General features: G+C 44.5%; 1 protein-coding gene across 2 annotated transcripts in view; it reads left to right on the top strand.

Moving 5' to 3' along the window:
* The first annotated feature begins 511 nt into the window (after nucleotides 1–511).
* The window catches only part of MTOR (mechanistic target of rapamycin kinase), a 61,302-nt gene continuing 42,608 nt past the window's right edge, over nucleotides 512–19,205 (top strand). Inside the window, exons 1-28 of one of the 2 annotated variants that reach the window (XM_027736339.2) lie at nucleotides 512–686; nucleotides 1,064–1,172; nucleotides 2,447–2,679; nucleotides 3,033–3,233; nucleotides 3,946–4,080; nucleotides 4,527–4,802; nucleotides 5,116–5,224; nucleotides 6,056–6,242; nucleotides 6,433–6,561; nucleotides 7,181–7,425; nucleotides 7,599–7,814; nucleotides 8,452–8,657; nucleotides 9,169–9,291; nucleotides 9,625–9,714; nucleotides 9,800–9,892; nucleotides 10,398–10,532; nucleotides 10,764–10,893; nucleotides 11,075–11,325; nucleotides 12,176–12,217; nucleotides 13,321–13,407; nucleotides 13,956–14,123; nucleotides 14,961–15,073; nucleotides 15,682–15,844; nucleotides 16,093–16,185; nucleotides 16,868–17,014; nucleotides 17,826–17,968; nucleotides 18,566–18,728; nucleotides 18,847–18,992. In XM_027736339.2, coding sequence (XP_027592140.1) covers nucleotides 567–686; nucleotides 1,064–1,172; nucleotides 2,447–2,679; nucleotides 3,033–3,233; nucleotides 3,946–4,080; nucleotides 4,527–4,802; nucleotides 5,116–5,224; nucleotides 6,056–6,242; nucleotides 6,433–6,561; nucleotides 7,181–7,425; nucleotides 7,599–7,814; nucleotides 8,452–8,657; nucleotides 9,169–9,291; nucleotides 9,625–9,714; nucleotides 9,800–9,892; nucleotides 10,398–10,532; nucleotides 10,764–10,893; nucleotides 11,075–11,325; nucleotides 12,176–12,217; nucleotides 13,321–13,407; nucleotides 13,956–14,123; nucleotides 14,961–15,073; nucleotides 15,682–15,844; nucleotides 16,093–16,185; nucleotides 16,868–17,014; nucleotides 17,826–17,968; nucleotides 18,566–18,728; nucleotides 18,847–18,992 — 4,253 coding nt within the window. In that variant the 5' untranslated portion in view covers nucleotides 512–566. The remainder of the gene's footprint in view (nucleotides 687–1,063; nucleotides 1,173–2,446; nucleotides 2,680–3,032; nucleotides 3,234–3,945; nucleotides 4,081–4,526; nucleotides 4,803–5,115; nucleotides 5,225–6,055; nucleotides 6,243–6,432; nucleotides 6,562–7,180; nucleotides 7,426–7,598; nucleotides 7,815–8,451; nucleotides 8,658–9,168; nucleotides 9,292–9,624; nucleotides 9,715–9,799; nucleotides 9,893–10,397; nucleotides 10,533–10,763; nucleotides 10,894–11,074; nucleotides 11,326–12,175; nucleotides 12,218–13,320; nucleotides 13,408–13,955; nucleotides 14,124–14,960; nucleotides 15,074–15,681; nucleotides 15,845–16,092; nucleotides 16,186–16,867; nucleotides 17,015–17,825; nucleotides 17,969–18,565; nucleotides 18,729–18,846; nucleotides 18,993–19,205) is intronic. The other variant, XM_027736340.2, reaches the window with a different exon arrangement.

Genomic DNA, 19,205 nt, shown 5'->3' with positions numbered 1-19,205 from the left:
TAAGTGGACTTGCCGTCTGTAAATATCTGCTGGAGGATGTAATGCTTGCCAGGCCCTGAGTGCTGAGTCTTCCTTGTGTTGGCATAACACTGGGACTTCCGTGGACAAACTTGGATGGAAGTGTTCAAGGAGGAGTCAGATAGGATAGTGGTCTCATCCTGGGAATGATTGTGCCTACTTCTTGTGGGCTAATTGCAAACCCCAGTGTGACTCTGCTCTTTTTCAGCTGTTGCATGACCATTGATTTAGAATTAGATCACCATGGGGCACCTGACCTGCTGCAGTGTATTTTGGTGTTTGAGGAACTGGAGAGCAAATAGGCTGGGGGTCAGGATACGTGGTGATACAGTTTTATCACGGGCCTAAGGAATATACTCATTTCCTGTAATTTTATGCTCTGCTGGCACAGCATCCCTGCATGCCATAGGATGTGTGCTTTGAAAACAGGCAGCAGGAGCAGCCTCAAGGAAGAAGCTCAGGTTTTTCAATTCAAGCAGTAAAAAAACCCCATGTCTCTCTGAAGAACTTGCAGGACTGGATGCCCCCGGGCCCCACCTGCCACCACCATGTCGGGCACCGTGTCCATCCTCCAGCAATTCGCCAATGGCTTGAAGAGTCGCAGCGAGGAGACGAGGGCCAAGGCTGCCAAGGACCTGCAGCACTATGTCACCATGGAGCTGCGGGAGGTGAGTGCTGCAAATGGGATCATTCCTCCCTGTGTGTCCTCTGAGGGCTGGGTGCTCTGGCAAGGGAGATTTTTGGAACATGGAGCCTGGTCTCAGAGAGGAGACGGGGCATAGCAGGGAGATTGTCTTTGCCCCAGCGTGCAGAAGTGGTGAGTTGGTGGCACAAATGGGTGGTCAAGCACCACAGAATATCCAGAATAAATAAACTTACTGCATCCAGGGCACAAAAAAGACATGCTGTTTTGGATTTGTAATGGGGGGTTGATTTAATTTCTTTCTGTTTAGGTGATTTAAGAACTATTGTCTTTATGGAGGTTTTGGGGGCAGGAAGGAGGGAGAGAATGCTGAAAGCTGATTTGAACTTTTTGCTTTTACAGATGAGTCAGGAAGAATCTACCAGGTTCTACGATCAGCTGAACCATCACATATTTGAGCTGGTCTCTAGCTCTGATGCAAATGAAAGGAAGGGTGGCATTCTGGCTATAGGTGAGTGAAAGGGCTTAATGCCTCTGGCGAGATTTCTCTTCATGCATCTGTCTTCAGAGACAGATTTTCAAAAGGAGTGAGCTTTTATACTCAGGGCCTGATGTCTGACTGCTCAGTAGGCTCCTTGCTGGGCTCTCAGAATCTGTCTGAAGTGTCAGCATGGGAGCTGCTGAGTGCTGAGAGTGGCTGAAAACCTGATGCTTAATAGGCCCTGAGCTTCTCTGGGAGTGGAGCATCAAATGTGAGTGCTGAGCACGTGAAAATTCTGTTCTGGAGCTCAGCTGCAAACACTTTGTTCTGCCCATTTATATGTATCAGGGTGCACTGCCTGTCTCAACTCTTATCCGAGTGGGGAGGCTGATTCTTGTTATTTAAATTTACCTGTCTCCATAACAGCAGCTTCCATCCCTGGGAAGGGCTCACCAAGCTGCTCTGGTTCTGATCAGCTGCTCCATCGGTGGCTCTGGTTGTGTGTTCGCTGTGAGGTGGCAGAGCTGCATCTCTTGGGGAAGTCAGCTTCCATAAATACTTTGCCTTCCAAGCAAGTGGCCTGTGTTGTAGCAGTTACTTCTTTAATAACCACAGGAGGTGTTTATGGTTTAGGCTCACAGAGCTAATCATCCAATCCCAACGTGTTTGAAGACAGTGAAAGTCCCTTAACTAGAGAGATATCTGTTGACTTTACCTGATCTTGAGGTGATGGTATCACTTCAAAATTGTTTCTGTGAGTTTAGTGCTGTTGAAAGGTGCTGGCTTGACACTCCTGGACACTGATGCCTTCTTTGTCTACAGAGCAGGTACAACCCAGGCACTGGCAGTGAAAGCTTCTGCCACACTGCTGCCTGATGAAGTGCTTCCATCCTGGCCAGGACAGACTATCTCTAGGGCTGAAGGGGAGAGCATTTCCTTGGTCCATTCAGTCTTTGACTTCTCTCCTGAGGCAGACCAGCCATAATAGTTGCATGTGGATGGATGCCTTTCTGTTGAGAATGGGTCTGTGATCTCGGGGTGGATATTTTTTTTTCTCTTTTAAAACTAAAAATGTAGAAGATCTATGAAGCTACTGAGTGTGTTTTCCTGCTCACTCAACAAGTTCCAGCTCAAAAGCATGGTGGCCCTTTCCTATTGCTTGAATGTGTTTTTTTTCTTTGTGAGGTGTTAATGGGAATCTTTAGGGAATGGATAGGGAACACTAACTCTCATCCAGGGATTACCTGCTGTCTGCCTCACTGACTGTTAAGGAGAACCTACAGCATTGCTCCCTCTCTCTGCAGCGAGCCTCATTGGTGTGGAAGGAGGTAATGCCACCCGAATTGGCAGGTTTGCCAACTACCTGAGGAACCTGTTGCCATCCAACGACCCCGTGGTGATGGAAATGGCCTCCAAGGCCATCGGGCGGCTGGCGATGGCTGGAGACACTTTCACAGCGGAGTACGTGGAGTTTGAGGTGAAACGGGCTCTGGAATGGCTGGGAGCTGACAGGAACGAGGGGCGAAGACATGCAGCTGTAAGTGATCTTTTTGTTGTCCTCGCCTGTTTTGGAACGGGACGGTTGGGATTAGAGAACAGTGGTGGGAGATGTGCACACAGAGAGCTGCGGAAAAGCTCTGGGAACGTCTGAGGATCTGAGGTGCTCTCATGGCAGATAGTGCTGCCTCATTGCTTTTACCTTAGCCCAGTGACTAAAGGAGGCTGAGATGTGTGTTCCGATGTGTAGGAACTGTAAAAGTGTGGAGCTGGAAACAGTCAAACTCACAGATATCGACAGTCTAAATAAATGATACTACGCTCTACAAGTTACGGGGTTTGTCTCTGGGTGCTCATTCTCCAGATTGTTCCTGTTTCCCTCCCCACCTCCAGGTTCTTGTCCTGCGGGAGCTGGCAATCAGCGTGCCCACCTTCTTCTTCCAACAAGTGCAACCGTTCTTTGACAATATATTTGTGGCTGTGTGGGATCCCAAACAGGCCATCCGAGAGGGAGCTGTGTCTGCCTTAAGAGCCTGCCTTATCCTCACCACGCAGCGGGAGCCGAAAGAGATGCAGAAGCCCCAGTGGTACAGGGTAAGAAAACGGCTTTGTTTTGAAGCAGCCCCTCATAGTGCAATGCAGATGGTCAAGGGCCAGTTTTCAGAAGAGCTGTCTAAGCTAAGAACCTGTGTCAGCTTTGTCAGGAGAAAACTGCCTCCCCTTGAAAGGGTTGAAAATATGACGGGTTCCAAAATGAGTAGTTGCTTTAATGCACTCTAAAAGTAAGAAAGAGACTTAACTCCTTCAAGAATCCATTGCTTTGTCTGTGGCTCATTTTCAGCTGTTAAACCTGACCTAGTTTTAGAGCCATGCAGTCATCTATCTACTGTCATCTCTTACTAGCAGATGGTTTTATTGATGCAAATAAAACCTAAATGAGAAACGTGAGAATTCTTTGGTCTGAACCTTCGCTTTGCTGCCGTTGTCAAGCTTCACGATATCAAATAAGTTTTGGGCCTTGCAGTCAAATGTTGTGAACTTGGATTCCTTATAATCAAATAAGTGCTGATGGAGTTTATACCATGCTGTTTGATTAGTGCTGTTGAAAATGCTTTACAGCACAGTCTACAACTTTGGGGGTGAATCTGAGTTTTGTTCTGTTGTAGTTCTGTTACTACTCAGTTAAGGTTTGTGGCTACTGTTGGAAAATTCAGGGCATCAGTAACTCTTGACTGGCAGTGCTACTTTGTTTCCACAGGCTCTGTTTCTGCATTATCACTGAGATTTCTTTGCTTTCCCCCCCAAGCATACATACGAGGAGGCTGAGAAGGGCTTTGATGAGACTTTGGCCAAAGAGAAAGGAATGAATCGTGATGACCGAATCCATGGTGCCTTATTGATCCTCAATGAGCTAGTGAGAATCAGCAGTATGGAGGGAGAGGTGAGCAAAGGAACAAGTTGGGGATCATAGGGATTGATTGATTGACAGTGTGTAGCAACTCTGCAGTCTGTGGAAACATCCCACTGTGTTTGGAATGGGGTTGTTGGGCAGAAAAGTCATCTGAACGTGGAGTCAGAGCATTGATTATTACAAATCGAAGTGTGTCAGAGAAATGACAGGGGCAAGTTTGGGCTGAGGTTGTGTTAAACTCTGATGGAAAGGCTGTTAACTGGATTAATTACAATGAAAAAGAATTTTGTATGGAATGAGGACTCTTGCATGTTAGATACCCAAATATTTTTAGTGGGTTTTTGCTCAGTTGATGTTTTACAGCCATTTGGATATCAATTACACAGGATGCTGCTCAGGAGATTTGGGTAGCACTCTGCTGGGAGTAACTTATTCAGCTACTTTTTATTTTTTTAATGCTCTTCTGCTTTGTCCAGCGCCTTAGAGAGGAGATGGAAGAGATCACTCAGCAGCAACTTGTGCATGACAAGTACTGCAAAGACCTGATGGGCTTCAGTACCAAACCTCGGCACATCACTCCCTTCACGAGCTTCCAGTCTCTTCAGCCCTCCCAGTCCAATGCTTTGGCTGGTCTCCTGGGGTACAGTGCTCACCAAGGAATCATGGGGTTTGCAACCTCTCCTGTCCCAGCAAAGTCTACTTTGGTAGAAAGTCGATGCTGCAGGGATCTGATGGAAGAGAAGTTTGATCAAGTAAGTGTTCATTCTTCAACTTGTCTACCAATGTTCACAACATCTGTTCTGGCAGAGCAATTGTCCTCTGTGTCCTTACTTAGCAGGCAATACTGCCTAGTGCTGAATTGAGCCTTCAAAACTCAATAACTATATGTATCCTGGCTTTGTCATTGTCTTGGAGCAAGTGATTTACTTCCTTTGGAAACAGCCTTAATTATCCATCTTTCTGATGGACTCTGAAGCCAAATGCCAGTAGAATGCCTAAAAGCACCCAGGTAATAAACATTTGTGCTAATGGCCGTCCTTCTAAGCCCAGTCTATCTCCTTTCAGGTCTGCCAGTGGGTTCTCAAGTGCAGAACCAGCAAAAATTCTTTGATCCAGATGACAGTTCTCAATCTCCTCCCGCGGCTGGCAGCTTTCCGTCCTTCGGCATTCACAGGTGACAAGACAGATGGTTGGATGTTAGAAATGTTGCTGAGATTGGGCTGGAAAGTGTCCAGCTCTCTTTTTGGTCCAGATGAGCTTGTGCAGGCAATGCAGCAGACCAAATGTGGTGCTTGTGAGATGAGCATGTTGCTCTGTGGGAGGACAGTCTTTTTTTTCTGAATAAGTGTGACTTGATAGCTGATGCCAAAATGTTGCTCTGATGAAGAAAACAGATTGAAACTATTGTCTGAATGCTCTGATCAATACCAAAACACATAGAACCTCCTTTTTTTTTTTCCCCTCAGTATGTCAGACTTAGAGTAGAATTCTGCTCTCTTGCTCCCCCTTAGTGTATCCCAAATATCATCAGAGTTCTCTTCCTTTTTCTCTGTTGCATGTGCTAGGAAATAACAAGCAAAAATGGGAAACACCTGCCACCTTAAAAGCAGTTCAGTTGATTTATCAAGCAAGTTTAGGAGAGTATCAGAGTTGGAGATAAGCTGCTCTCAGTGGGTTGGAACAACTTTTCTGTTGTTTTTCCGAATTTCCAATGCATCACTATAAAATCAAAATACTTGGATTTTGTTTGTGTTTAAAACCTGGTACAATGGGGCTTTTTAATAGCTCTTTTATTTTGGTGATTTTTCTTTTTAAAAACAAAGCCTTCTGTAGTTATAATTTTTATTATATGGTGACATAGGTTTGCCAATGATCATGTCAGCAAATTTAATATGACTGTGTCTGTTCCCTAGTTTTACACTTGTAACGGTTTGGTTGCAAATATGATGCAATTGTATAAACGTAAATGAATTCTAATATATGTATTGTTTTCTCTTGTGGGCAGCTGATCAGTATCTTCCAGACACCATGAATCATGTTCTCAGCTGTGTGAAGAAGGAGAAGGAGAGAACAGCAGCCTTCCAGGCCTTGGGTTTGCTCTCTGTGGCTGTGAGGTCCGAGTTTCAAGCTTACCTGCCAAAAGTCCTTGAAATCATAAAAGCAGCTCTTCCCCCGAAGGATTTTGCCCACAAGTAAGTATGTGAAAGGTGGAGAAAGAAATTGAAACACCTGTTCTTTGAATAGTTTTTGTGATGTGGGATTAAGTTATTGTATTAAAATCAGAAGTTATTTCTGTAAGGCTGATAACACAGAATAGGATGAGGAAAGATGTTTGAAAAATATTAGCTCCTCCTAATGAACTTCTATGTGATCCCTTTCCAGGAGGCAGAAATCTGTGCAGGTTGATGCCACAGTCTTCACCTGCATCAGTATGCTGGCACGAGCCATGGGACCCAGTATCCAGCAGGACATCAAAGAGCTTTTGGAACCTATGCTGGCTGTGGGCCTGAGGTAAGTACAAGGCACAGGAACGTATTTTCCTGCTAGCCACAGGATGGCATTGTTGGCCCTACGGAATGAGACCTTGAGAGTCTTCAGATTGAGAAGGAAGATTATTGCCCTTAAAGTGATCTTTCAGCAGATCAGTGTAGCTGTTTCAGAAGAATAACATGTTTGAAGTGTTAGTGTGTCTGTTCGGTTACTTAAGAGCATTGGTATCTTTCACCCTTGGAGCTGACAGTTCCTTTTGGAAGAATTAATGAAGTATGGGAGGGTGTGGAGAAAATATCCAGGTAGCACAGAGCTGTTTAAATTATAACAATGTTGCCGCCTGGAAGTGAATTGAGTTGCTTTTTTATTTAAAAAGCACAAGTGTAACAAACATTTAGATTTGTAACTGTTGTAGCAGTGTGTGCCGAGATCCTGGCAGTTTGCTCACCACGTTCCTACAGGAAGGTCGTGATGTGCCTGAGTTCACACAAGGCCCCTGTGCTCTGCTGGCAGGTGTTGCTGTCATGTGTGAATGTCCACTATTATCTCCTGATGGGCAAAGACATAACTAAATGAGAAGGGGAAATATGCCCCTCATTGCTCCTGCCCTAATGACTCTCTACCTGATTCTTGCCCTCAGCCCTGCTCTGACGGCTGTGCTGTACGACTTGAGCCGTCAGATCCCCCAGCTGAAGAAGGATATCCAGGATGGGCTGCTGAAAATGCTCTCTCTTGTTCTGATGCACAAGCCCCTGCGACATCCAGGCATGCCAAAGGGCCTTGCCCACCAGCTTGCCTCCCCCAGCCTCACCAACATCCCAGAGGCCAGTGATGTGGGGAGCATCACCCTTGCCCTTCGCACACTCGGCAGCTTTGAGTTTGAAGGTGAGATGAAATAAGGGAGTGGGGGCCGAGGGGTATGGGATGTGACACTAGAGCAGTGGGGTTGAGTACAAGCAGCAGGAAGACTGAGAGCACATTCTTTAAACTCCTGTTCTGTGGTAAAAGTAGTAATGGAGGTGTAAGCCTGTGTTTAACTCCCATCTTCCTCTCTACAGGCCACTCTCTGACGCAGTTTGTCCGGCACTGCGCAGACCACTTCCTGAACAGCGAGCACAAGGAGATCCGCATGGAAGCCGCCCGCACCTGCTCTCGCCTGCTCACCCCCTCCATCCACCTCATCAGTGGCCATGCCCATGTGGTCAGTCAGACAGCAGTGCAGGTCGTGGCCGATGTCCTCAGCAAGCTGCTCGTGGTTGGAATAACCGACCCAGGTTGGTGTGGGGTTCGGAGAGAAGGGTTCTCCTACCACGTGATAATTTTGTTATCATGATGATGTTAAGGTTGTTATGGAATTTGAACATATTTGCCACTAAGTTAAGATGTCATTCTTTATAAATTACAAAGAAATCTACTAATTTCTCTTCCCAGATCTTGATTTTTGAAGTATGAATAGAACAATAGTGCAAAACGCTCCAACTGTGCCCTTGGCAATCCTTTGAACTAGGTAGAGCCCTGAGACTTCTTTTGCTGGTGTTCTGGGTCATGACCTCCAACTTTATCATTTTGAGAGGGATTGGCCCCTTCTGTTGAATCTTCCTACTTGATTTTTTTTGTTCTGACAGTTGAACTCATCTCAGGTTACCATGTTGCATCTGGAAGTGCCGCTTGCAGGTGCAGGATATTGGCACTTCACAGACCTGGTTATTGGGGCAGTACTGAGCAGCAGAGTTTGCTGACCTGACCCATCCTGTTTCTCATGGGTAAAACACTGAAGTAGTGTCTCACTCTGGGGAAGCTCTTGGCATTTCCCTGAGATTGTAAAGTTTCTTTGAGGATGGTTTGTGAACAAGGCAATAAGATGAACAAGAGTTTACTCGCATTTAAAGAGAAACAAATGTGTTCTTGCAGACCCTGACATCCGTTTCTGTGTGTTGGCTTCCCTGGATGAGCGGTTTGATGCTCACCTTGCCCAGGCAGAGAACTTGCAAGCTCTCTTTGTGGCCCTGAATGACCAAGTGTTTGAAATCCGAGAGCTGGCCATCTGCACTGTGGGGCGCCTGAGCAGCATGAACCCTGCCTTTGTCATGCCTTTCCTGAGGAAGATGCTGATCCAGGTAAGGAACAGGGATGTCTGATGCTGATCCAGGTAAGGGATGTCTGCAGGGAAAATAGGGTACTTGGTGTTGAAACTAAGGTGGTGTTAAAGAACTGGAGTATCTAGCTGTAAAAGTGTGGAGAGTGGGGCAATAGCTCCCTTTTGAAAAACAGCTATTGCCCAGCTTAGCAGGTTTGAGCAAGTCTTTAGTGATGGATGTTTGGAGTGAAGCTCTATGGATGTATTAGGAAAGGGTAGCAGTTATTATTTCATGCAGGAGTGCCTTCCACCTGTGTTGAAGAAGAATGTTCTGTGGTGCTTTTAGGTGGTACCACTTCATAAACATAGATGGTTTTGGAGCCATCTATTCAGTTTTATGCTAATTAATTTTGTCTTCATTTAGACATAAATTACTTGATGGAGTGAAATGTAGAGCACCCTCTAAAAGTGCTGAGTTTATAACAGAAGAGAAGAAAATGCAAAGAATTTTTACCTTCCCAGTTTTCACACTTCCATCGTTTCTTGTGCAGATCCTGACAGAGCTGGAACACAGTGGTGTTGGCAGGATTAAAGAGCAAAGTGCCAGGATGTTGGGTCACCTGGTTTCTAACGCTCCACGCCTCATTCGTCCCTATATGGAGCCCATCCTTAAGGTAAACTTTCTACATTTCCTGGAGACTTGGGAATGAGATGACATGGCAGGTGGTTACGTGACCCTCAGAAACTGCAGTTCTTTTGCTTCATCATAGCAGGAAAAAACTAGATTGGTGGGGATGTTACCCACAGTCATGCACATAGGGGACAGTGTAGCCCAACTTGATCCTGGTTTTGCATAAAGTTTGTCACATAAAAGTTTCCTTTACAGTTGAAATGCTCACCATGATGCAAGTTGAGCCCCCATGGGGTCCATTTCAGATGTAAAGAAAAGGAAAGATAATTTCGAGTACTCTTTTAAACAAATTTGTTTTGTTCTCTGACACTCATAGGCACTGATTGTGAAGTTGAAAGACCCTGATCCAGATCCAAATCCGGGTGTGATTAACAATGTCCTGGCTACCATAGGGGAGCTTGCACAGGTGGGAATACTGCAGGTACCTCTTTGCCATGCTTGTAAAGGTTTTGGCAATGCTGGATGAAGGACTGATTTTTGTCTTTCAATAGGTCAGTGGGCTGGAGATGAGGAAGTGGGTGGATGAGCTCTTCATTATAATTATGGACATGCTACAGGACTCCTCCCTGCTGGCTAAAAGACAAGTGAGTGCTTACAACTGCACTAAACTTGACAGCTGCTGTGACCAGAGCTGTAACAAAATATCCCTGTGTTCCATCATAGCTGCTAAAATGAACCATTAAATCACTAAGTCTCTGGTGGAGTCACAGTGATGTCACACAGGTGAGAGATTGCAGTGCCTGTCTGTTGAGATATAGCACAGAGCTGTTCAAGGAAAAAGAAGGAAAAAAAGAAAAGCTGCTTTTATTGGAAGGCCTGGACTCACTGAATTGAATGCTTATTTGAATTATACCTCTGAGTGGGGGCAGTTGTGGCAGTCAAAGTCTCAACAGATTTTTGATTACCACTTTCTTCACTATTGCTTATTGAAAAATGCTCTTTATAGAGGCTTTGGAACCACGGACTGTGGTTTGCACTGTGGTCCTAAAGTGCTCCAAGAAACTTTACAGAAGTTGAATGATTGATGGATCAAAAGATGTAATAAATTCCCTGATCAAAACTAATCTTCTCTGGGCTTGATTTTTCCAGGTGGCTCTCTGGACACTGGGACAGCTTGTGGCCAGCACTGGTTATGTGGTGGAACCATACAGGAAATACCCAACTTTGCTGGAGGTGCTTCTGAACTTCCTGAAGACTGAGCAGAACCAGGGCACCCGCAGGGAGGTATGAACATGAACCTGCCACACAACCACTTAGAAAAGCTTTTTGGAGAGAGAACTGTCAGATAAATGTGTCTGCATAGATTTGGGGCGGGGAGGGAGAGGTCATTGTTGCGCCCGATCATAATACAATGAGCAGAATTAGGAGGGTGAAAGTGTTGAGTCAGTGAAATGACCTCCAGCAGCTGAATGGAAGGCATTGATTTTTTTTTATTTTTGGTTTCTGTCTTACCAGGCTATCCGTGTGTTAGGGCTGCTGGGTGCCTTGGACCCTTACAAACACAAAGTGAACATTGGCATGATCGACCAGTCACGGGATGCTTCAGCCGTCAGCCTTTCAGAGTCCAAATCCAGCCAGGATTCTTGTAAGCACCTGAATTCCTTTCAGATAAATAGCTTTATGATCTGCAAACAGATCTTGGCTGTTTCCTTGTTGCTTTGTTTTGTTCTGAAGAGTTTGCCTCCTCTTCTTAGCAAATTATTGCCCCTGAACCCGTATTCAAGACCATTTAATGCAGAGCTGTGACACTGCCTTCTTTCTCCTAGCGGACTACAGCACCAGTGAGATGTTGGTGAACATGGGGAACCTCCCTCTGGATGAGTTCTATCCAGCTGTCTCTATGGTGGCACTGATGAGAATTTTTCGAGACCAATCCTTGTCCCAACACCACACCATGGTGGTCCAGGCCATCACCTTTATCTTCAAATCCCTTGGGCTGAAGTGTGTGCAGTTCCTGCCCCAGGTCATGCCAACGTTCCTTAATGTAATACGGGTTTGTGATGGTGCCATCCGAGAGGTGAGTGTCCCAGGGGCTGCTCCTTCTTCCTGTTCCACTGCCCGAAATTGAGAATCCTTTCCTTTGAAGAGAATGTGCCTGGCTTTGGGCATTGCTGTGCTGTGTGTTGCTGCCAAGCATGCTGCAGAAGTGAGGTTCAGCTTTGCTTTTTCCCTCCTGTGAGCCTTTAGTAGAATATCCAATGGAAACCATTTCCCTGCTTCTTATTGGAACAGCTGCTTCTGAGCATAATCCTTAGAAGGCCGATGTTTGATTCTGTGTTTTCATCAAGCTGGTTTTGTTCAGGAAAACAGCCTGTGAAGCTTCCAGAGCTTTCAGTGATCTCTGTGTTAATGTGCTTTTGCAAACAGTGTTATTAAATAATAGAGGTCGATGCTTCAAATTTCTGGTGCAGCCATGTACTTTGGCTCATCCCTGAGAAGGAAAATTCAATTGATACAGTCTGCTAACATTCAGAGCAGCGTGGGTGGTGATTCCACAGCAGTGCTTTCTCTTCCTTCCCACTTAAGTTACAGTTTTAGAAGGAAATGAGAACTGTGTGAAGATAATAATGGGACTTAAGGTTTGCCTAACCAGAGATGGCTGCTGTTTGCCAAGGCTTTTCCTCAGGCAGCTGGAATCTCTAGGGTGGGAAGGGCAGTTTGTACTCACTGCTGCTGTGTTTTATGTGGGATGGGTGCTCCCTTAGAATCCCAACCCTGCTATAGAACCACTGTTTTCTCCCAGACTGAACTACTCAGATTGGAAGGAAACCACCTCACACGCCTGGGTTGGCCGAGCTCCTAGACCTGACTGATCTAACTTGCTTGAAAGCTATGCAGTTGTGCACACTCTGTTTAAAAATTTTCAGGTAAAAGAAGATGGTGAAAGTGTACTGGGGAGAAGAGCTGAGGTGGGTACGCGTGACACTAAAGCCTGAAAGAGGCAGGTCCTTGTCCTGTATGTTAAACATCCTCTCACTACACCAAAGGAAAGGCACAGTACGGGAGCTCAGGGTTCATTTTTGGTAAATGTAGGTGTACTGCTCTCACTAAAGAAGCTGATGTGGTTTCTTACTTAGTTCTCACAAAATATTATCTCTTTTTCTGAGCTCCACTTTGTATTTTGTCACCGTAGTCTTCAAAAGCTGCATGAAGAAATGAAATTTAATATATGATAACTTACATTTTCCTAGGGGAAAAAAAGGCTACATATACATCAAAGCAATTTAGCCTACGTGATTTCATACCAGTTTAAAGAGTAAATTCATTGTCACGATCAAGAGTTTGTGGCAAAAGAAATTGCAATACTACCATAGTATATCTGAATAAAACTGCCTCAGTCAAAATTCTTCTTGGTGGTGAAGAATGGATGGTGCAATCAACCATCTTTAAAAAAAGCAGTGGTATTTCTGGCAAGGACCTAACTGTGTTCCCCAGTAACTTTTCACCAATATATCTTGGTGGGGATGGGAAAGAGTACAGAAAGAACGTGTGCCAGTTTGGTTTGCAGGCAGGGGGAAAAGACTGGGGGCTAAATTTTTGAAAGCATCCTCCAAACCTCAATTACAAGGCTCTGTAGTTGTTTGTGCTTGCAAGTCTGTTCTGCCACTGTCAATTTGCTGGCATGTTATAAACCATTACTTGTGTGCTTGACTGTCTGATGCTTTGAGCTCACTTTTATGCAAGTTGGGGGGGAACCCAACCACTAAACCCAAAACCACTTTTCTTCCCCACCCCACTCCAAAAAAAAAAAAAAAGAAAAATTGAAACAAAAACAAACAAACAAAAAACAAACACTTGGGGGGAAAAAAAAAACAAACCACAAAACGCCACCAAACCCAAACTGCTGAGCTGAAGCTGCCAAGAATTTAGCCCCAGATTTTGAGCATATAGGAGCTGTGCATGCTGTTTGTTTGGTAAATGAGCTTGCAATTGCCTGTGAAACACCGTTTACCCAGTGTGTCTTTGATATTTGAATAAGCTACATTGATCATGGCACGTTTCTTCCTTCCAGTTCCTGTTCCAGCAGCTGGGAATGTTGGTGTCCTTTGTGAGAAGTCATATTCGGCCCTATATGGATGAAATTGTCACCCTGATGAGAGTGAGTACGATCTTCAAGCCAGCATTTTACTGTCAGAAAAAATGGACAGTGTTTTTGTCATTATCAAATGTATCGATTACTTCACAGGAAGTGCAGAATTGCATGTAGTTGAAGTAACAACTGTATTTTGAAATAACATGTTATTTGAACAATAATATACATTATTACCAGCACCTGCAATAAGAGCCAGCTCCAGGTTCTGCTGGTGACTGAGTTCTTTTCAGTGCTTGGATTTTGTGCACTTGCTACTTTCAGAAACGTAGTTTTAACGAGAGATGCCTGGAGTTCATAAATAGGTGTCATTTCACTTAATTTTCACTTGCTGTTTGCAAAAGCTTAGAAGGATTAGGAAAAAATCAGTTACCCAGAGGTTGTTTTTATCAGCTATAAATATAGTGAAGGTGCAGAGTGTTTTAAAAACAGACAGTATAGCCCTTGCCTGCAATATTAAACTTTTCTAGAGGCTGTCTCCTACAGTTTGCTTTTCTTGTAATCAGTTGAAGAACTGCTGAATATTTTTTTTTTCCCTTTTTTTCTTCCTTCTGTAGGACTTCTGGGTCATGAACAACTCCATACAGAGCACGATCATCCTACTTATTGAGCAAATTGTGGTAGCTCTGGGAGGTGAATTCAAGCTCTACCTGCCCCAGCTCATTCCTCACATGTTACGGGTCTTCATGCACGACAACAGCCAGGGGCGCATTGTCTCTGTCAAGGTCAGTGGGGGCTGCAGCAGCTGCTGGATTTGGGTACTACCCAGGCAGGTACATGCCCAAAATGCCAGCTCAGCAGGGCTCCTTGCTTGTGTGTTGCAAGCAAATGGGACCCAGTGGCCTCAGCAGTGGCTTGGTGTGAAATGATGCAGACAGCACTTTAAAGTGCAGGGTTGAAGCAGCTTCTCACTGGGTACTGACTTGTTTAAAATGGGTCTTGTCTGTGATTTTGAGTCATTTGGCTTTGGGTTATTTGGGTCAAAGGAGGTGATTCTCTACTCTGCTCTTGTGGGACCCCACCTGGAGTACTGTGTCCACCAGTTACACAGCCCTGGTGTCCCCAACATAAAAAGGACATGAAATAGTTGGAGCAAGTCCAGAGGAGGCCACGAGGTTGGTAAGGGGACCGGAGCACCTCCCCTCTGGACACAGGCTGAGGAATTTGGGACTGTTTAGCCTGGAGAAGAGAAGGTTGCATGGAGACCTCAGAGCACTTCCCAGTATCTTAAGGGGTCTGCGGGGAAGCCAGAGAGAGAGACTTTTCATCAGGAGCTGTAGTGATAGGACAAGGGGCAATGGGTGCAAATTGAAAGAGGGGAAATTTAGGTTTGATATTCAGGAAGACATTTTTTTACTGTGGAGGTGGTTAGACACTGGAAGAGGTTGCCAAAGGAGGTTGTGGATGTCCCTGCCCTGGCAGTGTTCAAAGTCAGTTTGGATAAGGCCTTGAGCAACCTGGTCTAGTGAGAGGTGTCCCTGCCCATAGCAGGTGGAGCCTGGGAGTAAATGATCTTTCAGGTCCATTCCAGCCCCTTAACATTCCGTGATTTTTCCCTCCAGTTATTGAATGCAATCCAGCTCTTTGGAGCCAACCTGGATGACTACCTTCACTTGCTGCTACCTCCCATTGTAAAGCTCTTTGATGCCCCAGATGTGCCCGTGGTGGCTCGCAAGTAAGTGCTGGTGGCTTTGCAGTCTCTGTTTCCCCTGTGATGTCCAAGTCCTGCAGTGGCTGCCACAGCATGGAACACCACTTAGTTCCTTCCACAGCTTTTTCTCTGTGTTAAATCATTATGGAAGGTTATTTTTGGTTGGACATCACAGCACTGTTGGTAGCTTTTTGGTTGGTTTGTTTGTTTGTTTGTTATGTTTTTGTGTGTGTGTGCTTGTGGAGTTTTTTTGTTGTTGGGTTTGTTTGTTTATTTGTTTTGGGGGGTTTTGTTTGTTTTTTCTGTTTTGTGGGGTTTTGTGGTGGTTTTGGTTGGTTGGTTTTGGGGGGGGATTGTGTGTATTTTTTTGTAGTTTTGGGGTTTAAAATTTTTTTTATATTATTATGACTTTATTTTTATTTTCTGGTTCTCACCTGCCAGTATTTTAGTCACTGCAACTTGCAAGCTGTCCTGCAAGTACAAGCTGCATTAGCAGACTTCTGGTGGCCTGTTTTTCCTATTGCTGTTAGTCCTGGGAAGACTGAGCACTTGGGTATTTTTACATCTTTTTTTGTTTCTTCTTTCTTACACCCTGAGAGATAAGTTCTTCCCTCTTTTTACTGTGACTTTAGAGCTGCTCTGGAGACAGTGGATCGCTTGACAGAGTCCCTGGATTTCACTGATTATGCCTCACGGATTATTCATCCCATCGTACGAACACTGGACCAGAGCCCTGAGCTACGAACAACTGCCATGGACACCCTCTCCTCTCTGGTATTCCAGCTGGGAAAGAAGGTAAGATTGTTCTTTGGCTTGAAAGCTCGCAGAAGGAGGGACTGTCCCGAAGATCAAGGCTTTAACATTGAATTTTTTGTAATGGATTTTAAAGAAAACTGATTTTTCTCCTCTTAGTTGTTTCTGGAATGGGGAGTTACTGAAATCAAACTGTCAGAATTGGTTTCTTATCAGTGAAACAGAGGTGGAATTATGCTGCTCTTGGTGCCACTGAGTAACAAGCTTATGATGTACATTCCCTTGTACAGTACCAGATTTTTATCCCGATGGTGAACAAAGTCCTGGTGCGACACAGAATTAACCACCAGCGCTACGATGTTCTCATCTGCAGAATTGTAAAGGTGAGCTGTCAAGTGTATATATAGTTGTTTGTTTAAGGGCACTTTGGAGGTGTTGTCATGTAGAAACAGATGTAGCTGGAACCCTCACTTTGAGTTACTCATGCAACAGGGAATGGTTGTTGCTGTAATTGTGTGCTAAGAACAGCTTTTTAAGGAGACTGAGATTACACTGGGAAAATTATTGTATTGGTATTAAATATTTCCTGTAGAAAAATCACAGCAAGTTCTAGGTAAAACTTAGACTTGTAACCAATGTCATTAGTATTTTTTTTTCTTGTTAGTTCATACATGTGGATTTAACCTATTTTCTCACAGTTATAGGCCTTAAGGAGACCTTGTTATCACAGTTTTTTCTGCAGGATGTCCCACATTTCAAAAACTCAGTACCTGGCGTGCAATTTAATTAGTGTGCAGCAAGCAGCACATTGCTGTTCTCTGCTTACTCAAATAGGCAAGAGTGCTTGTTTTAAGGTGTATTATTTTGGCCTTTTATCCTGGCAATAGGAGTTCTTAATGGTTACCTTGAATAGCAAAGGGATATCATTGGAGTTCTCTGGTTTATGAGGTGTAATCATTATAACGAAACACAGTTGTTTGCTTCCCAAGTTTTGCTGTAAATGCTCTGACTTTATCATCTGTTCTTGTATGTGGGAGTATCTTCACTGTAAGCCATTTATTGCAGGGCTACACTCTGGCAGATGAAGAGGAGGATCCCCTGATTTATCAGCATCGGATGTTGAGAAGCAACCAGGGAGAAACTTTGGCCAGTGGTCCTGTGGAAACAGGTCCCATGAAGAAATTACATGTGAGCACCATCAACCTGCAGAAGGTAAGACTGGAGCCCTCACAGCGTGAGTTTGCTACTGAAGGGAGGAGCTGAAGGGTCACAATGAAGGGTTTTGTTCAGTGCATCTGATCTACCTTTATTTACATTACTTTTCAATTGCCAGTTCTGTACAAAACTGAGGTCCAAGTAGTGCCTGAGGCTTTTTTAGAATTAGAAGGTGCTGAGCAACTTTAAGGACAGGAGCACCTGAACTAAGTCTATTAATGGCTGTGAAGTAATCTTGATGCTTGTTATGTGAAGTATGAACAAGACTTTCTAGATCACAGTGAATAATCTCAAATTACTGGAGACATCTATTTTGGAACCTCTGCCTTTCTTTTATTCTTTGTTTTGCTTCTTTTGTGTCTTAGTCCTATATTATCTTGAAGCCAGAGCTTAATAGCTAAGCACTGGCTAGTCTGAACAGTAAATACATGCAGCACTCAGTTCAGTAGTGGGATGGATTGGCTTGGAAATGCTGGACTTAAAAACGTAATTCTAAACGCATTAAGTATTTTTAAGCTGATGCTTCAACAGTGGCTTCAGCTCTTCATGTATTTTTGTAGAGAAAAGATTATTCATGTTAAATACTTGCCATGTCATGGCAGGAATACATTTAGGGAAGATTTCTTAGAAATGAGACTGAAGTACTGTGGATTATCTGGTGTAAAGGTAATGGATTTCAGGGAACTGAAAAGGGATTCTCAGCGTGTGGTTTGGAGCTGTAAAGCAGAAATGCTGCCTGCTGGTGGATTTCTTCTGCTCCTGGAGAGTGCTTTGTTTGATAGATGAATTGTCCTCCTTTGTCCTGCAGGCCTGGGGAGCAGCAAGAAGAGTTTCCAAAGATGACTGGTTGGAATGGCTGAGGAGATTGAGTTTGGAGCTGCTGAAAGATTCCTCCTCACCGTCCCTGCGCTCGTGTTGGGCCCTGGCTCAGGCCTATAATCCCATGGCTCGGTACAGTATTTCTGCCTTTTCCATTTCACTTGAGATGGCAAATGCAAGCCAGAAATTGTAAGGAAAAAGTTATTTAGAAGCTCTTAGGTTTCATAAATAAGAGATAGTTCCTGCTTTGGGACAAATCAAAGAGCTGGCAACTTGATTTCATTTCCACAGTTGGCTGCTCCACGGTGTGCACAGAATCTTTCACTGGAATTCTGCATATTAGTCTAGAAATAGCATAAGGCACAAAAGTGTAGCTGGAAAAACAGCAGAGTATGAAATAGTTTTGAGGATCTACTGTGGGGGAATAAAAATGCCTCTGAGTGGAATGAGCTGCAGTGCTTTTTTGCTACCTGTATGTCTGGAGAAACTTCGAGTCCAATGGCACGAGAGTACAGTATTTCTATTATTGTAGTATACTAGCCTACTCTGCTTTTTAAATGAAGGTTTCACAGAAATTAGCTTTATAAAAACTAATCACTGTTTATTGCAGGTAGACATCTAAGTGCATTTTGTAGCTCTTTCTCTGAATAAGAAGGCAAGTCCACTGTCAAACAGACTTCTCATGAATAGTGAATCCCCACCTCTCACTCTCTTTGTGTCCCTCCACAGAGACCTCTTCAATGCTGCTTTTGTTTCATGCTGGTCTGAACTGAACGAAGACCAGCAGGATGAGCTGATCCGAAGCATTGAGCTGGCCCTGACTTCTCAGGACATTGCAGAAGTCACTCAGACACTGCTGAACCTGGCAGAGTTCATGGAGCACAGTGACAAGGTAGAGATGCTGTTGGGCAGCTCTTTTCTCCTGGTAGCTGGCCTGTAGAAAGGGTGTGAAGAGTTCATGAGTCCTTTGTAACACTCATCCTGGTTTTGATGCCTGTGCTCCTTTCCAGGGCCCGCTGCCTTTGAGAGATGACAATGGCATTGTCCTCCTGGGGGAGAGAGCTGCCAAATGCAGAGCATATGCCAAGGCCCTTCACTACAAGGAGCTGGAATTTCAGAAGGGTCCCACCCCAGCCATTCTGGAGTCTCTCATCAGGTAGGACCACAACTCATGAGACTTCTGCTCTTGCAGTAGCCCACAATTTAGGACACCATGAGGATTAATCTAGGCAATTCCTAGGATTTCACTGTCACAAGACTTTTTTGTGGGCTTACTGACTAGCTTGCAGATGTGCACTTGTAACTGCTGAGTTCTGCTCTTCTACAGTGTGGTTAAAATTATGATAGAAGCCCTGGGAAGTTTTGCAGG

Source organism: Pipra filicauda, unplaced genomic scaffold (genome assembly GCF_003945595.2).
Source record: "Pipra filicauda isolate LSUMZ 115617 unplaced genomic scaffold, ASM394559v2 scaffold47_size6085603_pilon, whole genome shotgun sequence".
In the NCBI taxonomy this organism is placed as follows: Eukaryota; Metazoa; Chordata; class Aves; order Passeriformes; family Pipridae; genus Pipra; species Pipra filicauda.
Note: the sequence above shows the minus strand (reverse complement) of the source record. Positions and strands in the feature narration are given on the sequence as shown.